The 26746-nt window shown below is 36.8% G+C and overlaps 1 protein-coding gene across 2 annotated transcripts in view; it reads right to left on the bottom strand.

The window, feature by feature from the left end:
* Positions 1-26746, bottom strand: part of fidipidine (coiled-coil domain-containing protein 93) — a 213465-nt gene that overhangs the window by 176861 nt on the left and 9858 nt on the right. For both annotated transcript variants that reach the window (XM_067146796.2, XM_067146795.2), the window contains exons 2-4: positions 15948-16061; positions 14526-14620; positions 695-806 (exon numbers count right to left, since the gene is read on the bottom strand). In XM_067146796.2, coding sequence (XP_067002897.2) covers positions 695-806; positions 14526-14620; positions 15948-16061 — 321 coding nt within the window. The remainder of the gene's footprint in view (positions 1-694; positions 807-14525; positions 14621-15947; positions 16062-26746) is intronic.

Below are 26746 nucleotides of genomic sequence, written 5' to 3'. Positions count from 1 at the left end.
GCTCACGAATCCAAGTCCGACGTATCTCACCACAAATTATTTATTTATATAATTTTTCGCCTCTTTTCTTAGCATACACCGGTGAATAATTTAATCGTATGCTATCGCCGACTGTAAATAGTTAATATTCTCCTCAGTAGTTAAGAATATTCTTCAAATGTGTAGCTTCGCTCGTATCTGCGTCTTACTTCAGCGAATGTAATTTTTTGAGTATATTCTTAAACAATCCTTCCGCTGCTATATTTTTTTAAAACAATTCAAAACGAGCCTCTACTGTTCTGCAGTGTCTTCCAAATTAATCCGTTCCGTGACGTACATAGCCTCCTATACGCAGTATTAATACGAAGTTCATTGCCTTAGTAGATCGCATGGGCCATACCTTCCTACGCCGCCATTTTGTAACTGGTCTACGAGATGCGAACGGGCACAACCTTAATTTTTTATTCACTTCACAATATATTGTAGTAATTAAGCAGAGTTACAAAATGAATTTATTTGTTATTTCTTCAAAGTCAATCATAAAACTTCTGAGTACAGTACTGTAGTTTTTTTCTTTAACTTTGCATATAAATAATGCAACCTTCAAACTTCAGTTTCTCTTTCTCCACTTCCTGAGTAAACAAAACTCAAACTAATGTGATTTCAAATGATGAAATTCTACTATCGTACTTCTTAATTATGAATATGTACTTACTTGTATGACAGGATAGATGTGGATGAAATCAAGACCCTGAATTTGGTGAGGTTCAATGGAATGAGGGCACTTCATTTCAGGGAGGACTGCAACTATTTTCTCTGTTAGTGCTCTGAAGAAGTTACAAGAGAACATTAGCAATTAATTCCTCCAGTACAAATTTGAAAATAAACCAGTAAGAATTCACACCAAGGTCAACAATTAAACAGAGATAAAGAGATGAATAAAGGCTAGATGAAGTCCTTATAAATACCGTAGGGAAGACAAGAAAAGACAGAATCAGAAATGAAGGGATTAGAATGAGGATTTGAGTTTCACAACTGCAGGACAGGATAGAAACAAGCAAACTGAAATGGTATGGACATAAGGTCAAATGGGAGGAGATCGGATTACAAAGAAAGTATTTATGGAGGAAACCAACAGCAAAGAGACAGCAAGGAAGGCCCTGAAAGGGGTGGATAGATGCAGTGGAGAAAAGTATAAGGACAGAAAAATAGAAGAATAGGAAGCAGGAAAACAATGGTGGAGAAACAGGCAACAAGGGAGGTTCCCAATTCATAAGCATACCCATGAGAGAACTGGAAACAGGAACTGAAGAAGAAAATAGAAATGGAGAATATAACTACAATCTCATTCAAAATAGTGTGTGGGGCAATTTTTTTTAACTTATAATTAACAATTACAAAGACTGACCCAAGGGGAATTCACGATTGAGGTTGTAACATCGTAATCTATAATTTTCATTTCCGTATTGACAATTGCACAATTAAAAATAGGAGAGGATTTCCACCAATCAATACTTATTTATTGTATATATTAAATTACAGGACCGGTTTCGACCTCATATTCAAGGTCATCTTCAGCTGAACCATACATACATATTTATATAATGAAGCTTTGATTAAGATTGTGGTGTTGAAGGAATGCCATATGATGATGATGTACATTTAGTTACATACAAATGGGGCACGTCTTAGCGTGAACTGGCGTATATGTCATTCTGTACAATATTACAACTGTATGTCTAAAATGTTGAAGGTCTTAAAACTAGTGTATAAAACACGTCTTTTCTTAAACTAACTTATATATATGTACAAGATAAAAACAATATATAAAAACACTTCATGCATATGAACATTCGTTCTTGCTTGGTGGTCAATACATCGACTAACTTCCGTATTTAAGTCTTATTCACAGTTGTGCACTTCAGCTGCTATTCTTAGAGTTTGTAAAATTGCATGGATAAAAGTTTTGTCTTCCTGTGCGTATGTGAGATAAAACACTTTCAATTTAAAATAGGTGCCAAATGTATGGATGAAATTCAAGTAAAATATGTTCAGCTCTGCTGTGTGTGTTGCCCTTTTATTAGAACCAATTCATGTTGTCTTTTTGGCGTCCGTAAATGAGGATGATATTGGTTTCAAAGTAGTGGCTCCTTTCCCATTTGTAGCTGTGCAATGATGTTATGTTTATCTGTGGAAGATAAGATTAAGTTATAAGTGATATTGTGTGGAGGAATGTCTAAGGGTTATGTGTGTGAATTGGAATATGTACTTACTGTTGTTGGTGTGGCTGAGTTGTGTTTGACGTGCGAGCTTGTAATGTACAGTAAGTATATATTCCAATTCACACACATAACCCTTAGACATTCCTCCACACAATATCACTTATAACTCAATCTTATCTTCCACAGATAAACATAACATCATTGCACAGCTACAAATGGGAAAGGAGCCACTACTTTGAAACCAATATCATCCTCATTTACGGACGCCAAAAAGACAACATGAATTGGTTCTAATAAAAGGGCAACACACACAGCAGAGCTGAACATATTTTACTTGAATTTCATCCATACATTTGGCACCTATTTTAAATTGAAAGTGTTTTATCTCACATACGCACAGGAAGACAAAACTTTTATCCATGCAATTTTACAAACTCTAAGAATAGCAGCTGAAGTGCACAACTGTGAATAAGACTTAAATACGGAAGTTAGTCGATGTATTGACCACCAAGCAAGAACGAATGTTCATATGCATGAAGTGTTTTTATATATTGTTTTTATCTTGTACATATATATAAGTTAGTTTAAGAAAAGACGTGTTTTATACACTAGTTTTAAGACCTTCAACATTTTAGACATACAGTTGTAATATTGTACAGAATGACATATACGCCAGTTCACGCTAAGACGTGCCCCATTTGTATGTAACTAAATGTACATCATCATCATATGGCATTCCTTCAACACCACAATCTTAATCAAAGCTTCATTATATAAATATGTATGTATGGTTCAGCTGAAGATGACCTTGAATATGAGGTCAAAACCGGTCCTGTAATTTAATATATACAATAAATAAGTATTGATTGGTGGAAATCCTCTCCTATTTTTAATTGAGGTTGTAACAGACGTGCAACTTTAGAGAGTTACAGACATACAGTATAATCTCGCAAATATGAGCCTCAGAAATCCAAAGCACCAATAAATCCAAGTATTATTTGAATTTTTCTTTTTGCAAATTTAAAATTATTCTACAGCATTTCATTTCCTGCTTATTCCTGCCATGTATCGTACTGTGCTCCCCTCTAATGAGATCACGCACGTATCTGTTGCCGTGCCTGAAACTAAAACATTGATAAAGAAGGGTTGGCCTATTAAAGGAGTTTTATTGCTGGACAATGCAGGGTTACATCCAGATGAACAGGAACTAGTATGTAATGGAATTCATACTTTATTTTTTTCCTCTAACATAATAAGTTTCATACAATCTATGGATCAGGATGTTTTGGAATGTCAAACAAAAAAGTATTAGTACCGCCTGCTACATTCACTCCTGAAAGCAACAGAACGTGAGGAAAACATCACGAATTTACTCAAACAGATAACCATGAGGAATGTAGTTTATTGGTTAGCACAATCATGGGACAAAGTGAAGCCAGAGACACTTATGAAATCATTGAAGCAGATTAGGAAGTGCTGTGTCTGCTGACAGTAACTCCATAGCAATGATGATGACATACTAAACTTGTCAGATCTAATCTGACAGATACCCGGATGTAAAGATGCTATTGAAATCGAAGTTACGGAATGGATGAAGAGTGATGAACAGTATGAACCTTCAGATTCATCACTCATTGAAATTTTGAATGAACTAACACAAGATAGTGAGGAAGAAGTTTTAGAAGAAGATGGCGGAAAAGTGTCTCAAAGTGAGGGTCTCACTGCGTTGGAGACGGCACTACGCTAGCAGAATAACAATCGGAGGCAACTCCCACCGACACCCTGCTCTGCAAGCAATGGTGTGACAGTGCTAAACAGAAACGATGCAAAATTCACAAAGGTCAATTAAGGATTTGTTTCAAAAAATAACCGTAATCCATGCCATAACACTGTGAGAAATGACAATAGAGGACTTTAGCTTCAATCAGCGCCGATTTTTTTTCATATTTCAAGTTTTTCCCATGTTGCTCCACATACTGTAGTCCGAGTGATTCCCAATCCGAGGTACCTGCCCCCACCACCACCAATTACCTTAGATTATCGAGACTCTACTGTAATAAGACCAAAATATAGAGTTTTTAGTCACATTTAGGATGTGGATTACTAAGAAGATTTTCATGTAAAATGAGAACAATGTTCAACAATTAGATATATGGAATTTACCTATTTTGTGCCCTCACACACAATTATACAGAAAAACAATGGGCACAGAACAAAAACATAGAAATAAACAGATAACAATTATAAATAATATTAAAATAACATAAATATGTGCGAAATTTACTATGCTGGAGTTGTGAAATGTTCACTCACACTAAGCAATTGTTTAAATAAGTTTCTTTGCACCTAAACTGGCCTCAATTTGGTTAAATATTCCACATGATACCAGCCCTTTTCAATAGCTCTTATCTGTGCTCTGAACTTCGGTGATGGTTCTGATGGCTGTGCTTAACACCACTAGAACAAAATCTTCTGAAGTTTATGTTATGTCTATACTTGACAGTTTAGTTAATTTCGTAGAGGGAATATCACATTTATCTACCTGTGACAGTCTGACCATAATTGATCAAATTTGTAGACAATGGTTTGAAATAATTGCATGCTTGAGTTTTTGGGAATGGATTGCACAGTTCTCCATCACTTGTCAAACATTAGCCTATGTACAATAATTTCTGTTGTAGAAATATTATCAATATGAAGAGGTAACTAGAAATTAAAATGAAATATTACAGGAGTTCAGCAGGACCTTCAACCCCTAATTGAGCAGGAATACAACTGACGACCCACAAGGTGACCTATAAACAATAATGTAGAAAGTTTGATCATATGTAATATGAAAAACAAATCTGCAGGACTGGATGAGCTCAGTATGAACATGATCAAAGCACTTGGAGAACCTGGAATACAATGGTTCTATGAAAATGAAAAACCTGTTTCCAATCATTCGACCAGGTCAGGAATGGAATGAATGAAACCCCCATCTAGCAGCGAGGCTACGAATTGTGCCAATTGATCATTCCATTATTTAAGAAAGATGACCAAAAGAAGGGTAACTATCTAATGGATTGAAAATACGAGTCCATCTTGGAGAGAAAAACCAGAAAATATGTTGAACCTAAGCTTGAGGAAGAACAACATGGATTTAGACTAAACAGATCAACCCTAGAACACATTTTTTTCAACAAGAATGCTCTTTAAAAAATATTGGGGTAAGAATAGAACGGTTATAGTTGTATTCTTGGATACTGAAGGCATATGATCACGTGTCACGTAAGTACATATGGGAATGTCTGAGACATAAAAAAGTCCAGATTTAAATTATAGCTCAAGTAAAACAACTATATCAAGAGACAAAGAGCTGTGTGCATATTCAAGGAGGCAGGTCAAGCTGTTTTGAAATAAAGACCGGAGTCCCGCAAGAAAACTATCCATCACCACATCTCTTCATTACTATAATGGATGTGGTTATAAAAGGAGTGAAAATGAAGTATCAGGCAATAAGTGCACTTGTATTTGCAGATGATGTTATGTTACAGGTGTAATAAAAGCAGAAGTTCAAGCTAAACTAAATCTTTGGCAAGAAGAATATGAAAGAATGGTAATGATCATCAGCCAAACTAAAAGTGTTGGTTTAATGATGAGTCGAAATCCTGAAGCAATCCACCTTCGAGTGCAAAATGAAGAAGTACATAAAGAGCTTTGTTTCTTCTGAGAATACCATAAACCAAGAAATAGGCAATAGAATACAATCTGCATCAAAATTTTACCACTCCGTCAGCTAATTTGGGACAACTCATATCTCCAAGCTTCCAAACTCACCCTGTACAAAACATATCTTGTACCAATTCTAACACACAGATTGCAAGCACCAATGTTGACTAGACCTGGAAAATGAAATTGAAATGAAGTTCCTTCAATTCTTGTCTCCAAAAGGCAAGGAGAGACAAAATAAGGAATGAAAATATCTGGAACAACTTTGATTGAACAAGAGACTGTCGGAAACCTTAGAATTAAGCAGATTACAGTGGTATGGATATATGAGAAGGATGATTCCAACTACGAATGATGATGTTTAAGAGGTCCAGAGGGATGGTTGAGAAAAACAAATTTTCAAAGACCTTGCAAAACGTAATATAAATTGGCAGCAAAAAGTAGAACAGCTGTGGATGGACAGGACGAACTGGAAGAGGTTTGTAAATACCTCCACCTGGCTTGTTGGAGTGAAGAATTTAAGATGATGGATATTTAAAAGAACACTGCATATGTTTCATAAATTCATCAGAATTTATAATAATAATTTTCCTCCTGAAGATAGCACCAGCAACAGTTTGAATGTGTCACCTATTCCCATCTACACTTTACAGCCCCATTGTATGCATAAATCAGCTACCAGCTGCACAACATGCATCCACACATTTTCCTGCAAAATGATGGGAGATGTCTGCAGAAGGTGTCATCGCTCCTTGCACAGCATCAATTGCAGCTGATACTCGAAAAAACAATGGTAGTACTGCATATTCATAGCCTGTCCTTGGGGTACGGTATGTGTTAAGATAAAGCCTTCACAGTCATACACCAGAATCACAATTGCCTTCTCAATGCTGGTGGTTCTGATGCCTTTTGACTTTCATGGGGATATGTAATGATGCCATTCGTTTGATTGGGCTCATACGATCAAACTAATCATTATGATGTGGCAAAGAAAATCTTCCCCTTCATGCTCATAGCATTACAAGTGGGTTTGCATAGCATCATACCTTCCCATTTTTGCAATTCCATCAAATGATGCATCATACCATTTATGCAATTCCGTCAAATGATGCAGAACATGTCACGATACACTTTTCCTTATGCTGAGGTGGTCTCTCAGGATAGGAAACACAGTACGAGATAGTATGCCTGTCTGTTGGGCTAACTCAAGAACTGCAACCCACCAACAAGCTACACACAGTCATCATTGACATTAGGGCGACCATGTTGAGACATTACATGTTATAAACTTAGAGCCAACAGACGGGCAGCAACCAACTCAACAGTAGTTAACAAATAACAACTTCCACTTACATAATACTTATTTCTGCATCTGTTGACATTTTCTGGCAAGGATTCAGCCATTTTATTACCTACCGGTGCTAACGGCCTCTTACAATTTTTCAATAGACGCTTCTGCCTTACTTACTACGAATTTCATCAGCGGCCTTGAAAAGATTGTATTCATGACAATCAAGTTTATGCTTGTGTACACGCCCTCATGTCGTTGGCTTTTTATTACTACCACTTTGATTTTGCAATATTTTATATGAACTGTTTTAATTAGAATTTTAATAGAAGTTTTAGTCTCCGACAAGATTATAGTTTAATCATAAGACAGTTTTCCATTAGCATCTTTTTATTTTATCATTTTTCACAATTTTATTGTTCCTAATTTTAATAACAGACTAAACTTTTAACTTCCACTTTTTATTTTAGTTGTATTTTTGATGATTGTATTAACTTCCACTTTTAATTTAGTTGTATTTTTGATTATTGTATTTAGGCTGAAGATGCCCTTAATTGAGGGTGAAACATGTCCCATGTAACTAAGAATTTAATTATGTAACAACTATACGTGAAAATATAAGTATTGAATAGGTGGAATAAATTAAAACACCTTTATCATTGTTGAACTGTTAAATTTTCAATACGGACCTAAAATGAGGTTTATAACATGTAATGTGACAGCCAACCAGGCAAAATGTAGATTAAATAAGTTTCTCAATCTGAAAATGAAGATTTGTAAGTTAGGAAAAGATTTAGCTTTTCTTAAACAATGTCTGAGACTAAAACTTGTACCTACTTTTCTTAAATCAACACAACGTAAGAACATAAGCAATCCAAGCCATAATGTAACCCAAAATAAGGTAAATGAATTATGGCTTAAAAATGAAATCAAGGCATATTACAGGAAAAAGTCCAAATTGAATTTGCAATTATATAACGTTCACTTAGCGGTGACTCAGGATTTAGCCCCATTAGAATGGCAGTCTTTTTATCAACACATGGAACACAAATTAACATACGCACTTAGTAAGAAACAGGATACATTGAATAAGAAATTGAATCATTTAATAGACACACAAATACGTCGTAGTAAACAAACGAAACAAGAACAAATTAAGGGCCCATCGGACAATGTTACTCCCACGGTAGTTAACTTGACCAAGGTAAAATTTACGGAAGGAGAGAATGACCTACTTAAAAGGGGTCCAAAATATAATTGGCCTAATAAAGATAGAGAAATAGATATCATTAACACAGTTGCAGAAGCGGAGGCGAACATATCAAAACTCCCACGCGACGTACAAGATGAAGTAAGATTGGAGTTAAAGAAGAAATTACCCAGACTGGCTAAAGAAATTTATTCCAGTTTTGATCCCAAACAACAGAAAACAATAAAAAACATGAAATCGAAAATTGAAGATAACAATATTATAGTAACCAAGGCTGACAAGGGGGGTGCGATCGTTTTGATGGATAAAGATACATATATCAAGAAAACTGAAGATTTTTTTGATAATAACAAATACACATTAGTAACAAAAAATCCGCTAACTAAAATTCAACGCAACTTAAAAGCCTTACTTAAAAGGTCCACATCTCTCTTTACTGAACAAGAACAATTAAAACTTGTCAATATGAATCCTAGGCTCCCGGAAACTAGAGCTATGCCCAAAATACATAAAAAAGATATTCCGATTCGTCCGATTATCAATTGCCGTAATTCTCCCACGTATAAAGTCTCCAAATACATTCACAATTTTTTGAAAAGACATTACACTTTTAATAATAAACAACCATTAAGAAATTCCATTGACTTGTGTGACATTTTGCTTGGATTTGGCGTACTTCCAAACCAGATGATGTGTTCGTATGACGTAGTGAATATGTTCCCGAATATTCCGACAGATAAAACTGTTAATATCATTCATGATAATATTTGTAAACACAGTAATCTTAGTAAAATGGAAGTAGAAGAATTCACTAGATTGTTAAAGTTCGTATTAGACAATAACTACTTCACATTTAACAATAATATTTATAAACAGAATGGATTAGCAATGGGTGACCCAATATCGGGCATCCTTGCCGACATATTTATGGATTCAATCGAACACAATGAAATAATAGCAAAAATTAAAGGAATAGATTTATGGTTGAGATATATAGATGATACATTTGTAATCATAAACAAAGATGTCACTAATAGTCAAGAAATCTTAAATAAATTAAATGAAATCGAACCTAATTTGAAATTCACGAAAGAGGACGAAGTCGATAACTCATTGAATTTTCTAGATATAACAGTTACGCGTAAGGTTAACACTTTTGATTTCCAAATATTTAGAAAACCGACACAATCATCTACAACTATAAACAATTCCTCTTTACACCCGAGTTCACATAAACAAGCATCTTTTCACAGTCTAATTTATAGAGCATTTAGAATCCCTCTATCTCCCATGAATTTGAAGAAAGAATTAAATTATATTAGATACCTCGCTAAACAAAATGGTTTCAAAATAGAAATGATCAACAAATTAATCAATAAAATTAAGAACAAATTATCTACGAATCTGATACCAGAAAAGACCAAAAAAACTGAGTATGCTACATTCACTTTTAATAATCCAGCTATACACCAGATTACTAGCGTGTTCAAGAAACATAATTTTAATATAGCTTTTAAAACTACTAATACTAACCAGTCCATATTCTTTAATCATAAAAAAGTTAATTATGATAAGAATCGTTATTTAGGATCGGGAGTATACAGACTTAAATGTACTCAGTGTAATTTTTCATATGTTGGACAGACTGGGAGAAATTTTATGACAAGATACATGGAACATGTTAACGCGGAAAAACATAGGAAATACTCAGCGATGAGTTTGCATATGAGGGAGACTGGCCACAAATTTGAATCCATTGAGAAAGACTTAACGATAATTAGAAACATACAAAAAGGAAGAATGCTGAATGAATTAGAAAGTTTATACATCTATTTAGATCAGACGTACAATAAGCAAAAGAATCTCAATGAAACCACGGACAATAAAAGTATGTTACATGAATTAATGCCGAAATTATTAAAGTCAGTTAGTTCGAATAAATTTAGGATACCTAATATATTTAATTCTTCAAACCCTAATACTCCTCCCATACCTACAGATATTAGGCTTACTTCCAGCAATGCAGTTGACTCCGCCCCTTTGTCAGCCTCGTCACATTTGACTCCACCCATCCTCTCCTCCCTTCCGCACTCCCCTATTCCTTCCCCTCCGAGTTCGCTACCGCCTCTGCAGCACAGTTATAACACCAGACTTAGAGCCAACAGACGGGCAGCAACCAACTCAACAGTAGTTAACAAATAACAACTTCCACTTACATGTAAGTCCTCATCTGTTTCAAAATTATGTAAGACTGAATTCTCTCCTTACGTTCAATTTCTTATTTCTTCTTTTCCTTCTCTTACAGAATACTTATTTCTGCATCTGTTGACATTTTCTGGCAAGGATTCAGCCATTTTATTACCTACCGGTGCTAACGGCCTCTTACAATTTTTCAATAGACGCTTCTGCCTTACTTACTACGAATTTCATCAGCGGCCTTGAAAAGATTGTATTCATGACAATCAAGTTTATGCTTGTGTACACGCCCTCATGTCGTTGGCTTTTTATTACTACCACTTTGATTTTGCAATATTTTATATGAACTGTTTTAATTAGAATTTTAATAGAAGTTTTAGTCTCCGACAAGATTATAGTTTAATCATAAGACAGTTTTCCATTAGCATCTTTTTATTTTATCATTTTTCACAATTTTATTGTTCCTAATTTTAATAACAGACTAAACTTTTAACTTCCACTTTTTATTTTAGTTGTATTTTTGATGATTGTATTAACTTCCACTTTTAATTTAGTTGTATTTTTGATTATTGTATTTAGGCTGAAGATGCCCTTAATTGAGGGTGAAACATGTCCCATGTAACTAAGAATTTAATTATGTAACAACTATACGTGAAAATATAAGTATTGAATAGGTGGAATAAATTAAAACACCTTTATCATTGTTGAACATGTTGAGACATATCGGAAATACTCTGTCATCTATTATTGAAGGCTTTGACCACTGTGCTACAGTTCTGTAGGCCATGCCAAATCCTTGCATACATGAAGAAATTATTATTATTAATATTGCTCCCTCCGAATCCCAAGATTATAGCTTCAAACCCAACAGAGGTAGTCGGATTTTTGAAGGGCAGGAAAAAAGTCAATTCAACACTCCATGTCGTACAATATCAGCAGGTACAAGATCTCTGGAGACACATTTGATGTTCATCCAACAAAATTAATTGAAACTCAACTATGGATCTCCCAACAGAGACACGGTTTACTGTCACCTGGTAGAGTAAAATGGAATATCGCAGGAAGGAGGACATATACTTGAACAAAGGATGAAAATATGAGAGAGCAGAGTAGGTACATGGAGTGTTAAAAAGGAGAGATAAGGAAAAATGCCACATATTAACTTAATTTCGGGTTTCCACAGACAATGAGATGCCAGAACTTTGTCGTACAGGAGATCTTCTACAAGTCAGTATATCTACCCAGACTAGGCTGACTTATTTGACCACCAAATATCACCACACTGAGCCAGGATCAAACTTACCAACTTGGGCTCAAAAAGCCAGCACTCTACTGTCTGAACAACTCAGTATTACATACTATCCACTTCATTCCATATTGATATTGTAATCAAGTTAACTAATGAAAAAGGTTCCACCTGATCGATACTTTCCTTTTTGTTAAATTATTATTATTTAGCCTTCGGCTAAATTTTTGTCATTAAAACCTACAGTACATGTTTCGATTGCTTAGCAATCATCATCAGCTGTTTCACATAATGCTTAGGTGAAAAATAGCATAAAACAATTCCATAATTAAGATTAAAAATTATGTTAGTAAAGAACAATTAGGTGGTGGGGGAGGGGAAATACGTGAAGGGTGTGGGGTGGGGGTGGAGGGGCAGTTGTTAGTTAAAGATTAAAAACTTATACAAATTTTTTAAGAAAACTATTTTTTTAAATTAAAAAGTCTTTGGTTTCATTCTTTGTCACTGCACTGGTTGTTTATTAATTTCGACAGTTTTTAGCATGATGCTCTTGCAAACTTGTCTTGGTTCTATACTGTTCCTTCTTTTGCTACACCTTTCTTGCTTGTATCTCGTTACTGTCCGGTGGAGAAGATTATGTTTATTGTTGGTCGAATTATTCAGGTTTTGTTAAGTTGGATAGTTTGGAGTATAACCCATATCCAATTGATCGGTTATACAAATTCTATTCGGAAATCGTTAAGTTGGGATGTTTGGTGTACGACCCCTGTCCAATTTGTTCTTGTTCCGATGTTTTCGAGTTTGTATCTATCTCTGCCGTCCTCGACCTTTAGACACCGCTACTACACAAACTAACTACAGATGCTAGCTCAGTGGTATTGTCTGTGATAGTGGATAGAGCCTCATCAATTTCTTTTTCCCCAAAGACTGGGATACAAATAGGCAGTTCTAATGACTCCAAGTTTGGCAATATCTGCTACAACCTGCCTCCAGATTGGACCTTTCTAATGAGGAGTTCATAGATCAATTCGTCCTTGCTCAACTACCCTGGGGCGAGGACTTTGCGAGGACCAGACATGTTGACAGAAAAGTTAATAATTTAGAAAAATTCCCAGCAACCAAGAAAATTCTTAGAGTTTGGCGTGGATCCTATGTTTAGCCGTCAAAAGGGGCTTAATTTAGACCCATTCAACCACGCTCTGCTACTACTTGTTACAGAGATTCCGTGGAGCAGAAAGAGGTGAAAGAAGGTGCTGGTGTGAATGGGTCTATCTACAATATCAAAAATTAATTTAAAACTTTAACAAAGGTTATATTTCTTTTCAAGAAACAAACTTAACAACATTTCACTTAGTGAAATAACAATGACAAATTTGGATATTAAAATAGAGAACCCCAGAACAGGAAATTTAACAATTTTGGGCTTCAAGCCCCTAGTTTACAAATTTACAATTTCTCAAAAGTGGTATTATTTAAGACAAGGACAGAAATCTCCCAAATTCAAGAGCACTTTGCTCCAAAAGTTACAAATCTATAGCCTTCCAGAGGCACCCCTCACTATTACAGGAAATTCACAATCTCAGAAAAGAGCTTACATGCTCTCCAACATTAACCAAGGAGACTGCGCTCCCAATTTCTTACCGCCTACTCAACTCAATATTACACAAAATCTAACACCTTCCAGCCTCTCTAGGCCCAACCTAACATTTACAATTTGAACACAGTGGTATCTATTACCCAAACTACTGGGCCTTCGTGGAAAGAAGAACAGGTTAAATTACTGGCCCGAACACAAAATTAATGGAGACGTACACTTGCACTCCTAGAAAATTAAAAACCCTAATTGGGCTCTCGGCCCGATGATGCAGAGGCTAATCCCAAGCTACTGAGGTGACTAGAATGGAGGTTAATCGAACACTTTACAGAAAAGAGAAAAAGGTTACAAAATCATAGTCACCTCAAATGAAATTGAAGGGGAACTCCAGAGGGTAACGCACTCTCTATCCCCGATTTACAGTTTTAAGAATTTAGGAAATTTTACACTAGCCGAAAGAAGGTTTACATTTTAGAAAACAGGAGGTGTAGGTCTGCGGAGGTAGCTACAGAAAAATAAGACAGGTGGCCGTTACCTTGGCGGTTGAACTGCCTAGTGAACCCTATAGAACCGTCCCCTCATGTATATAAGCTGCGGTCTTTCAGGCTACCTTGTCTTTGGATCACCGAATTTCTGAGTGTGTGTTGTTGTTGTTTTCTTGTTGCAGCTGCTGTTGCTATTATTATTATTATTATTTTTTTTTTTTTTAAGGAACTGCCTCAGAAGACCAAAATACAACATGCTCAGGATTTACCAACAATATACATTTCAGGTAGCAAAGATTGTTATAGCTGCCACTATACTTTCAGAACATGTTACTGAGAAGAAAAAGAAAGGGAAAAGTGAGATAAAATCAGTTACTAATTTAAATAAGTCCAATCATCTCAAATGGTTAAATAAATAAAAATACAACTTTACCATTATTGATAATACCTAATTTCATGCTTTTTTTTTTCATGATCTAGAACCTTCCCTATAAAGAACATGTATAATACAATTTTGGGCAGTTACATAGTACACATTTATCGGGTGACTGCCTCATATGCTAAGACATTAGTATAATTAACATGAAATCTTACATTTTCTGTCCAATTGTGAGATTTTCTTGAAAGAGAAGATCAACATCCACGTCAAAATTGCATGTTTCAATGCACCATGTCATTCCTCCAACAACCTGCCGAAACAAAAAATAAGAATTATTTCTTGACACAAAATGAAGGCTTTTCACCAATAGTAAAAAAAAGAATATGTATAATCAGTCTCTCAGTTAACCATAAAATATCACCCAGGTGATACAGTAGAGATGAGTACACAATGTTCTTGGCCCAGCTCCTAGCTCTCACCCACTACTAAGTAGAAGCTTGAGTCGAACCAAGCTTTCTTCAGCAGCCCGGCTCTTCTTAAGATATAGGCTCAGCAGGGTGCTTTGCAGCAGGTGTTATCCTTGAGAGTGATTTCTAAAACACTAAGCCTACCATGGTAGTGAAACAAAGAAACAGCAAACGACAACCAAAGATTAATCTGAAAATATTTACTTTTATTTATAGATGTGGGGAAAAAAAATAATTCTTGTTTCCAAATCAAAATATGTATTTTATGTACGTCTGCCTCACATTTAGCCTATATATTTCCATCTTTAATCTTTTAGTAGCTTTTACTGCAATTAACAAAATAAAATTTTAAAAATAATCCGGTAGAAAGTAGCCTACAGCAGCTAAATTATTCTTGTATGGCTATCATTTGAAATAAACTACTTTTCATACAAATAATCAACTAAAAGTTTCAGTTTTATAAAAGAGACTCTTAACTAAACCTTCCTTTTTTTTGTAAAAATGCTTTTAAAGTTCCAGTAATGAATAATATTTGGCACTTTCCCAAATGCAACGAAAATTCAAATTATATCTATTAAAAAAATTTTACTTTCCTTTTAAACGTAAATAGAAGTTTGTTGAATTTTTAACCAATACAAAGGAATATTTCAATATGTCTCTAACAATAAATAACTTAACCTTGGGATATTACTGTGCATATCAACACAAGAACTACATGTCGATTCCTAAGGAAGAGAAAGGTTGCTGTGAAGAAAAACCAAATTATTCACATTATCAGGGTTCAGCATTGAGCATTTCTCATTAAGTACAAATCCTGCTATACTGAATGTGCATTCGCTGGGTACACTTGTAGCTGGAACACAGAGAATTGTCCTTGCTATACGTGCTAGACTGGGAAGTGCCCTTTCATGAGCCTGAGATACCTGCAGTACCGGTACTGAACCAGCCTGTCGGCTGGTGTAAGATGTGATGGGGAAACAAAGAACTGCCTTTTTATTGCCGGTTGCCTAGTAGGCGAGGAAAGGCAAACCAAAGCTTGAGCCATTCTCATGTCTACGATATAGTGTTGTATCTACACAGAACACTAACCAGAAAAAAAATGAGGTAAATATTTTGAATTTTGTTCATCTCCGTCAGCAACAAACACTGAGAAACTAAACAGTTACTAACCTTGTCAAAAGCAGAAAGTCCTTTAATTCGAGCTCTAAAGTATCCTGCAGCCACAAGTATATCAATGATCTCCTGTAATTTTACTTTTTGCTCCTCATCTTCTCGGACTTCAACCTGAAAGAAGAATTAAATTGCACATCGTAAATAGTATACTAGCTTTTGTACTTACACTTCAAATATATCTTGATGGTAATTCATAGTACCTCATACCATGATCAGTCAATTAGCAAGACATATGTCCTATCACTGTTTACAAACTGACTAATGTACATTACAACAATCTACCTCAGAACTCATTTTACAGCAGGCTCTAAAAGCAATTCTAGACAATTTACCTTTCTTTTTTTTTTTACAACTGGCTTTATTTTGCAAAAAATCATCCGCATTTTCCATATCGATGTTGTACACTGTTAAAAGAAGTAAAAGAACACAACTGTGTACTATCTGATCGATATTGTTTATTTGCTTAAGGCAAATTAAAAACTGTGGAACATGTTTTGTCTACTTATCATCAGCTACATATGTTTAGGTATACTGTATCATTAACAAGGACACATTCTTACTACCTTAATGTTAAAAAAGACATTTCTTTTTTAATTTAACTTAATTATACAAAAAACTCTGTGCCATGGAAAAAAAAGGTGAGGAGGGTGGCGGGGTTCATGGATGGAAAGGAAATATGCTACATACATTAATTCTCACTAAAATATCTCATTAATAAAATTAGCTTAAAGCTATAAGGTTTGCCATTGTCACTGTTCATATGTTGTGCAAAAACCCCTTGATAAAATCTTGTAGCAAATCTAGGTACAATTCACTAAGTGTACTTCTTTTAACAACTGGCTTTACTGTGCCCTGACACAGAAAGGTCTTAGGGCGCTGAGGGGATAGGAACGGGCTAGGAGTGGGAAAGAAGCAGCCGTGGTATTAAGGAACAGCCCAGCATTTTCTCAGTGTGAAAATGGGAAACCATGGAAAGCCATCTTCAGGGCTGCCGACAATGGGTTTCGAACCCACTATCTCTCAAATGCAAGCTTATAGCTGCACACACCTAAATACACAGCCAACTCGCTCGGTAGGTCACTTCTTCTATCTGGAAATTATCCTCATATCTAACTATACATACCACTCATTAAATACTTTTTTTTACAATAGGCTTTACGTCGCACCGACACAGATAGGTCTTATAGCGAAGATGGGACAGGAAAGGGCTAGGAGTGGGAAGGAAGTGGCCGTGGTTTACAAGAACCTCGTTTAGTCAGATTAAGTGGGACCGGACAAATCCGGATTATCGAAAATCCGGAAAAAACTAAAAAACAAATACAGTACATGTTATAGAGTATAATCTATTAACATAAGTTGTACAGAAATACCATTTTTCAACTGTACAAAAAAATATAAGATCACTTTTCTTATATTTACAACTAGGTTTTATGCACTAAAATAATGTGCGAGGTTTTCTGTTTTACATTTGTATAGCGTTTGCACGCAGCACGATCATGAAGTTTTACTAACATCAGTTCTCCCTGTGTGGTTTCAGTCTGGGATTCTAAATAGGCCATCAGTTTGTCCAACTGCATTGTTGCCTCTCCATGAGTCACTGTTTCTTCTGATGGAGCACAGGTTTCATATTCGAATTCACCATCACTCTCGTCATTACCTATCGAGTAAGAAGAGACAATAATTTTTCATCTGTCATTATGCCGTAGCCTGAATTACAGTCATTTTTCAACCAGTAATTTACGTCGTTCTCATCTACTTCCGAGCATCCAGGAATGCGTGCAAATGTGTCAAGGAACTCAGAAGAGTCCACTACTTCACAAACCTCGGTGATAGATGCACAGATAGAAGGCTATAGAAGTTTCCAAGTCTTTTTAATTGTCATTTCACTAACTTGATACCATGCAGATGCGGTCATATAAATAATCTTTCATATTTATTGATTTCAATACCAAAATTACACTATGTTCCCCCTCTTCTTCAATCAGTTTGCTGAACAGCTGCCTCCTGTATAACTGCTTGATATTTTCCAATACACCCTGGTCCATTGTTTGCAACAGAACTGTTACATTAGGTGGCAAAAATTTAACTCGAATATCACCACTGACCAATTCTTCTACTCCCGGATGTGACGACGCATTGTCAATGAACAAAATGGCCTCCAGTGGCAAACCATGTTTTGTTACAAACCTTTTTACGTTTGGAACCAGTTTTTGAAAGTTTCACTGTCCATCCATACATTCTTTTGGGATGTGTAAGAAACCAGCAAGGCAGATCGATTCACATTTTTAAGAACACAGGGATTTTTTATTTCCCTATTAACAGGAGAGGAAATTTATATCCTCCAGATGCATTGGTGCGTGCCATAATTGCAATGCGATCTTTACTTTTTTATAACCCCTTGCCAATTCATCCAATTTAGTTGCTAGTGTCTTATTTGGTTGAGCGATGAAACAGCCCAGATTCAGTGTTATATGTCTGACCTAGCGTGAAGTTATCGGAGCAAATAATGTCCTGCAATTCCTTTATGAAACTGTCAGCAGCGACTTTATCCCCTGAAAAACTTTCACCAGTCACTGAAAGCTGGCATATGCCACGGCGAGCTTTCCACCTTTCCAACCAACCCTGACTAGCTGCGAAGTTAGGAACTCCATTTGCTAGCTTAGTGTTTAAACTAAATGCCTTTCTTGTAAAATTGGCCCTGAAATCGGAACACTATGCTCTCTTTTTTCACTAAACCACATGAATAATGAGTCATCTAGATATTCATTTCTAGCTTTCTTTACTGTGGCACGATTCTCTAAACTATCTTTAGTCATCATTTTAAAGCAGAAGTCGTCAATTTCTTTCCGGTTTCTCTTCCAATCAGACACAGTTGAAGCCCCTATGCCATAGTCTACAGCAATATTTTTCAAACGTTCTCATATGTCCAGCCTGTTTAGTGCTTCTTTTTGTCCATGGAAACAACCACTTTCTTCTGTTTTGAAGTCATTTCATGCTCACTCAAACAATACAATACTGCACAGGAAAATACTGTAACTGTACAACATGGTGTTAACCTTCAGCTACTGATGTGGTCTCTCACAGACTACTGGATATTGTTATGACCATGTGTAGCGACGCGCCCCCTTTCATGTCTCAGTGCCGAGCGAACGGACTCGAGCGAGTCTCGAATCTGCGACCTCCGAGACCAAGGATAATGAGTACTGATCTAGAGTTTTTATGAACATGTAACAGTGGCAAGAAGTCATAGTGTTTCAAATGTTGAGTGATAATTTTATTACGGTAAGTGAAAGAGAGTTATAGGTAATCAAAGCACAAGACTTCATACAAGTTCTATTGAAGCAAGCTGGTGCAACTCAAGTCAGTGCATGAGTAATGTTGTGCAATAGCCAGCTACATGACATCAGTGTAAAACAGAAAACGCACAAGAAAGTTCTGTAAATGTTTCTAGAAGCGAATAGAAGCAAATATCGCGTATATTGTTGACGCAGTAAGAAACGATTTGTTCGAGTGAATTCCATGACACTCGCCATCAGTTAGTGGGAGGAACTCGTGAACCAATCAGACTTAAAAACATCTTACTTCTACAGAAGTAGAGGGGAATAGCTTCAAGAAACATCGAACATAAGATATCGGGAATGATACTTTGACAGATCGGGGAGAATCTGTCCGACTACCGTGCGAACAACGTGTGTGGCTATACGCAACCAAGAAAGAGAAACCGTCCAGCTTCCGTACAAGTAACGTGTGTATGGTTATGAGCCAGAATAGTACAGAAATTGTAAGTTACGTACAGTAGAAAGCAGTGAGCCGCAGAACCAGTTAAATGTGGCTAGGCAAAACAGTCTAGAAATTGTAAAGTGTTACGTGAGGTAGTGAGGGAATCACTGTGTACAGCATAGATAGCAGTTTGCTATAGGAAGACTCTTAGAGCTGCAACAACTAAGTTATTTGTCATAGTTGTGAGCCTAAAGACTGGGAATGAACAACGAACTGTTTGTCAGGAAGGCCGAGTGTCATAGCGAGCCTATCCTATCAGTAAACATAGCCTTGTAGTCAGAACTGTTGGGAGATAGACTAATCTGTTCGACAACGGAGTTTGAGGGTGTCGTGTTTGAGTCCCGGAGTTACACATCCACTTGAACTAAACATCGCACCACTCAACGCGACTACGGAATCGTGGACGCAGAGAAGAAGTCAAGAAAAAGAGCCTATGAAGATAGAAGAAGTAATCTTCAATCAAAAGCTAAGTAATTACCAAGTTTTTGTAGGGTTTGATCTTATTGTATTACAGAGTGTAAATGAACTGGACAGTCAAGGACTATGAGTGAGACCATCTAACCAAGAGCTATAGGTGTATCTGTACAAAGATCTTCAGGTTTCTTAATTGTATAATTTGTAAATGTATATCGTGTGTCTATCTAATTAACACAGGTGAAGGGAGGAGTGTGTGTGTGTGTGTGTGTGTGTGTGTGTGTGTGTGTGTGTGTGTGTGTGTAAAGGTGATCTTGTTATTTCTAAGATTAAGCTCCCGAAAAATCCGAACCCAAGTCCCCAGCCTTCCGTATCCTTAGGGTCACGACAATATGATGACCCATTCCCTTCCTCTTTCATCGTCTTAAGCAATCACACAGCGGGTCATTAATGAGCAACAATGTGAACCCGAGATAACAACGTCAGCAGTAGCGGATGAGTGTCCATAGACTCCATATAAGCAGGACCGGCATTAAAAAGTGATTGATAAAGTGACTAAACAATGTTTACCGAGTGGCGTAGCTCTGCATGCTGAGGCAAGTTAGTAGTGCATTGCATTCAGAAGAAAGTGGGTTCGAATCCCACCTTGGCTGTCCTGGAAATGGTTTCCCACGGTTCCCCATTCTCAATTCTAGGCAAATGCTGGGATGGTACCTTTGATAGACCATAGCTGAATTAATTCCAATTCCTAGCCTTAACTATCCTTGGCGTAAAGACATTCAAAAAGAGTTGACCCCAAAAAAGGAATACTGTACAAATAAAGATAATTTTTTATTATTTTTGATCCGGATAAGCCAGAGATCCGGATTAATGAGAGCCGGATAAACGAGGTTCTTGTGTAGGCTTAGAGCCCCAGCATTTGCCTGGTGTGAAAATAGGAAACCACGGAAAACCATCTTCAAGGCTGCCGACAGTGGGTTTCGAACCCACCATCTCCCAGATGCATATACCCCTCTGTTGTTGTTTTCTCCCCCAAAATTCATATGACTGCAAATTATGCTTGCCATCGTGTTATCCTTAGTTGAATTGTTCACTAAATACAATTTTCTAGTAAGCTACTTCTTTCCATAACCACTCTTAACTCTATTTCTTTCTAAGCTGCACCTCCTTGATCTCTTTATTTCTGATATAATATAGTGGGTCTTTACCATACCTTACAACCTTTAAAGGTGCATACCTGTTTTCCCACTCATCAACAAATGTAAACACATCCCATAGGCTGTTTACATTTTTCACTGTTCATGATTACTTATTAAAACTCACTCACCCTGCCTTATTACCTATATGGCACTTCAAAATAGCCCAACTTCTACAACCTTCCTTTCAATATCCTTTATTTTTAACTGATAAAAAATAGCTGGGATCACTTATGCTATATATTACTTCAGTTTTTACACTACCGCTCATTAATTTCAATACACCCAATAACTGACATCTAGTTCTCTGTAGATAAGGTCTAATACCATGGGTACTGTTGAGGAAGTAAAGGAATAGTACAACAGTTGTACACATGTCATGATTTTTGTATGTGGTCATCGAGATACAATACTATCCAACAAACAATGTTGTGTACATAAATGTTATGTACCTATCGGATTTGTTTGTTTACCTATTTGCCGACGGACGCCGTATTTGGTGCACCTGTGTTGTTCCCCGTAGTGATCTGATATTTGCAGCGAACGGCAAGCATTGCTACGATATATAACATGTGGTTCCTGCATGTCAGTTCCTTCATGACAGTTGAAGTGTGCACATCGCTAGTATGGCTCCTCGAGTGGAGATATCCATTGAAAAACGTGGTGCAATTGTAGCACTTAGCCAAGCAGGTTTATCTATTCCCCAAATTGCAAAACAGTGTAGTGTGTCTATAGGGGGAGTACAATACACCCTTCACCACCAGAAGACAACAGGTAGCAGTAAGGACATACCACGACCAGGACGACCTCGTAAAACATCTAAATATATAAATATATATAAATATATCAGAATTACCAGTAAGAGAAATAGATTCAAAACAGTGCCCCAAATTTGTGCAGAATTGGTAAAAATGAACACAACAATATCGGTTGCAACAGTAAAAAGGAGACTGATTGAAGCCGGCTTGAAAGGATGTGTCACAGCAAGAAAACCCCATCTAAGGCCCATAAATAAACAGAAGAGACTTGAATGGGCTAGAAAACATCGTAATTGCACAACCGAAGAGTGGGGGAAGGTGTTATTCACCGATGAATCGAGGTTTGAGATTTTTGGAACCAGAAGGAGAATAACTGTTTGCCGATTTGTAGGAAAAAGGGTAGCCCAGCAGTGTGTTCTACCTACAGTTAAACACTGTGAAGGTTCTATTATGGTTTGGGGATGTTTTGCCAGAGATAGAGTTGGCGACATTGTGAAAATAGAAGGATGTATGGATCAGAAGCAGTACCACCGCATACTTCAGTATCATGCAATACCAAGTGTATTGTGCTTAATAGGGAACGGGTTCACCTTACAACAGGATAATGACCCAAAACATCGGTCGGCATACTGTACGAACTACATTGCATCAAAGGAAAAACAGAAAGTACTGAAAGATATGGTATAGCCGTCCCAAAGCCCCGATTGTAATCCTATTGAAATGGTCTGGGATGAAGTGGACAGACGTATCAGGGAAGTTAACATATCCAGCAAGGAACATCTCTGGAATATTGTTAAGGATGTGTGGAATCATACAGATTCACAATACCTACAAAAACTGACTGACCGCATGCCTCGAGTTTGTGAGGCAGTCATTAAATCCAAAGGAGGATACTTTGATGAAAGTAAAATATAATGATTGTGATTGTATTATATATGTGTAAGTTAATATAATTATCTTTTGTGAAAAATAACGTTTGATTTGTGTTGTAAATCTGAAATACCAGGGTGTATTGAAATTAATGAGCGGTAGTGTATATAGAGCTCATCAGGGTTTTTTCAGAACCACATCTAGAATATTCTTCCTGCTAGTTGGTTCCTCACATTCTGATTCAGCTGTCCTTGCTAGATTAACATATTTACCATTTGCTGGTCATGCCTTCTGTCATTCGCATTACCTTCTTAGTTTACATGTGGTAAATTGAGATCACCCGCTACAATTACGTTCCTTTCTGTGTCGTTCCCCACATAGCTCATTATCTTATCAAATAATTCTAAATCAGTATCTGCGTCACCCCTTCCAGTTCTGTACACCCCAAAAAAAAAAAAACACAAGTTGGGTATTATCATTAGAGATTAGCTTTACACCCAGATTTACATGTTTCTTATCCTTAACAATTTCATAGGTTACAAATTCTTCTTTCACCAGTATGAATACTCCCCATCCTATAGAATCTATCCAGTTTCTACAATAAACACTCAAGTTCCGAGAAAAAATTTCTAATGCATTATATATGATTCATGGTGTGGGTTACTGTAGTTTGTGAACCATGGACAACGGCTGAGTGACTTAGTAAGTGGTCCTGACGGTAGGTATACCAGTTGCTATGGAATGGGAGTGGGCATCTCGGACATATTCTGAATCAAGGCCCTCCTTGTGCTCAAGCGGCTAATACTATGCAATCCACGAGTAGTCCCTCACAGGAGAGATCCTCACTTGGAAGCATCCTGCTTCACAGAATTTTCATTGAGTATGCTCAGAACGTTTTAATCAAGCCTCGAACCTAGGGAAGTAACAGAGTCCCACTCCCATTTGACAGGCGAGGGACTCCTTGGAAACAACTTTGTGAAAGAAATGGAATTTGATAGGGAGCTATCGATATTAATGGGGCTTCTGGAAGAAAGAAAGTAGAACTGGTTGAGTCAGCAAAGAGGATGTGTCTGGATGTGTTAGGAGTTAATGATATTCGGGTAAGGGAAGATAACGAGGAAGAGATAGGAGATTATAAAGTGTACTTGACAGGTGTTAAAAAGGGAAGGGCAGAGTGTGGGGTGGGACTGTTCATCAAGAATACTATTGCAAGCAACATACTTTTTGTTAGGCACGTAAATGAGCTAATGATGTAGATAGATTTGGCAGTTGGAGGAATTAGGACGAGAATGATCTCAGTGTGTTCACCATGTGAGGGTGCAGATGAGGATGAAGTTGACATGTTTTATGAAGCATTGAGAGACAATGTAGTCAGAGTCAACAGTAAGGACAGAATAGTGGTAATGGGCAATTTCAATGCGAAAGTTAGAAATCGAACTGAAGGATATGAAAGGTTGATTGGTAAATGTGGGGAAGATATGGAAACTAATAGGAACAGGAAGCGTATTCTGGACTTCTGTGACCGGATCCATAATAGACTATATCATAACCGACTTTGAATTCAGGAAATCTGCCAGGAATGTGAGGGTATTCCGGGGATTTTTTTATGATACCGACTACTATCTGATATGTAGTGAACTAAGTATCTCTAGGCCTAGGATAGGGAAAGTGAAATCTGTCTGTAAACGGATAAGGGTAGAAAATCTCCAGAAGGAAATAAGTACGTGGACATGATTAGTGAAAAGTTCCAAACAGTGAACAGTAAGCAGGTTCAGGATATAGAAAGAGAATGGGTGGCATACAGGGATGCTGTAGTAGGAAGAGAAGAGAATGCCTAGGAACAACTGTGTGTAAAGATGAGAAAAAGCGAACATCTTGGTGGAATGATAAAGTGAGAGCAGCTTGTAAACAAAAAAAGGTGTATCAGAAATTGCTCCAAACAAGGGCTAATGCTGACAGGGAATTTTATGCAGAGAAAGAAACGGAGCTAAACAAATAGTTGTTGAATCAAAGAAGAAGTCGTTGGAAGCTTTTGGTAATAACTTGGAAATGCTAGGTCAAGCAGCAGAGAAATCTTTCTGGACAGTAATAAAGAATCTTAGGAAGGAAGAGAAAAAATAAATGAATAATGTTTTCGGTAAATGAAGTAAACTCATAATAGATCCTAGGGAACCACTGGAGAGGTGGAAGGAATGTTTTGAAAAATATTTTTCAACATAAAAGGGTATCTTCCTTGTGATGTTGCAAAATGATGTTGGAGAAATTACACTTGATGAAGTGGAAAGGGTGGTAAATAAATTCCATTGTCATAAAGCAGCAGGAACAGATGAAATTAGACTTGAAATGGTGAAGTATAGTGGGAAGGCAGGGATAAAATGGCTTCAAAGAGTAATAAGAATAGCATGGAGTGTTAGGACATATTAAATTTTCCTTTGTAAACCTTCAGATTGGACAAAAGCAGTAATTGCACCTATCTATACACAAGAGAACAGGAAGGATTGCAACAGCTATCGACGTAAGGGAGGGTGTGATCAGTGGTTGAAAGGAAGTTAGATGAAAACCAGGGTAGTTTCAGACCACAGTGGGGCTGTCAGGATCAGATTTTCAGTATGCGGCAGGTAACTGAAAAATGCTACGAGAGGAACAGACAATTATGTTTCGTAGATCTAGAGAAGGCATATGACAAAGTACCGAGGGAAAAGATGTTTGCCGTACTGGGGGACTATGGAATTAAAGGTAGATTATTAAACTCGATCAAAGGTATTTATGTTGACCATTTGGGTGGTGTGAGAATTGACAGAAGAATGAGTTCTTGGTTCAATTTACTTACAGGGGTTAGACAAGGCTGTAATATTTTGCCTTCATTGTTCGTAGTTTACATGGATTATCTGCTGAAAGGTATTAAATGGCAGGAAGGGATTTAGTTAGGTCAAAATGTAGTAAGCAGTCTGGCCTCTACTGACGACCTAATCTTAATGGCAGATTGTGCAGAAAGCTTGCAATCCTGGAACTTGAAAATAGATACAATGAGTATAGTATGAAAATCAGCCTTTCTAAGACTAAACTGATGTCAGTAGGTAAGAAATCGAAGAGATTGGGAATACAAAGCTGAAACAGGAAGATAATTTCAAGTATTTAGGATGTGTGTTCTCCCTCGATGGTAGTATAGTAAGTGAGAGTGATTCAAGATGCAACAAAGCTAATGCAGTGAGCTCGCAGGTGCAATGAACAGTATTCTGTATGAACGAAGTCAGCTCCCGGAGTAAACTATCTTTACATCGGTCTGTTTTCAGACCAATTTTGCTCTATGGGAGTGAAAGCTGGGTGGACTCAGGATATCTTATTCATAAGCTAGAAGTAACAGACATGAAAGTAGCAAGAATGATTGCTTGTACAAACAGGTGGGAACAATGGCAGGAGGGTGCTGGGAATGAGGAAATAAAGACTACGTTAGGAATTAACTCGATGGATGAAGCTGTATGCATAAACCGGCTTCAGTGGTGGGGTCATGTGAGGCGAATGGAGGAAGATAGACGATGATGGTTAGACTGGATTTCCAACGATTTAAAGATAAGAAATGTCGAAATAAACGAGGCCACAGAACTAGTTACAAACAGAAGATTGTGGTGGTGATTAGTAAATTCATAGCAGCTTGAAGACTGAACGCTGAAAGACATAACAGTCTATAATGAAGATGTATGTATGTAATATTTCTTAGTCATGATACAACCCCTATTACAATATCTGGTGATTATATAATCTACTGTATTAAATTACT

The sequence above is a fragment of the Anabrus simplex genome, chromosome 5 (assembly GCF_040414725.1).
Source record: "Anabrus simplex isolate iqAnaSimp1 chromosome 5, ASM4041472v1, whole genome shotgun sequence".
Classification (NCBI taxonomy): domain Eukaryota; kingdom Metazoa; phylum Arthropoda; class Insecta; order Orthoptera; family Tettigoniidae; genus Anabrus; species Anabrus simplex.
Note: the sequence above shows the minus strand (reverse complement) of the source record. Positions and strands in the feature narration are given on the sequence as shown.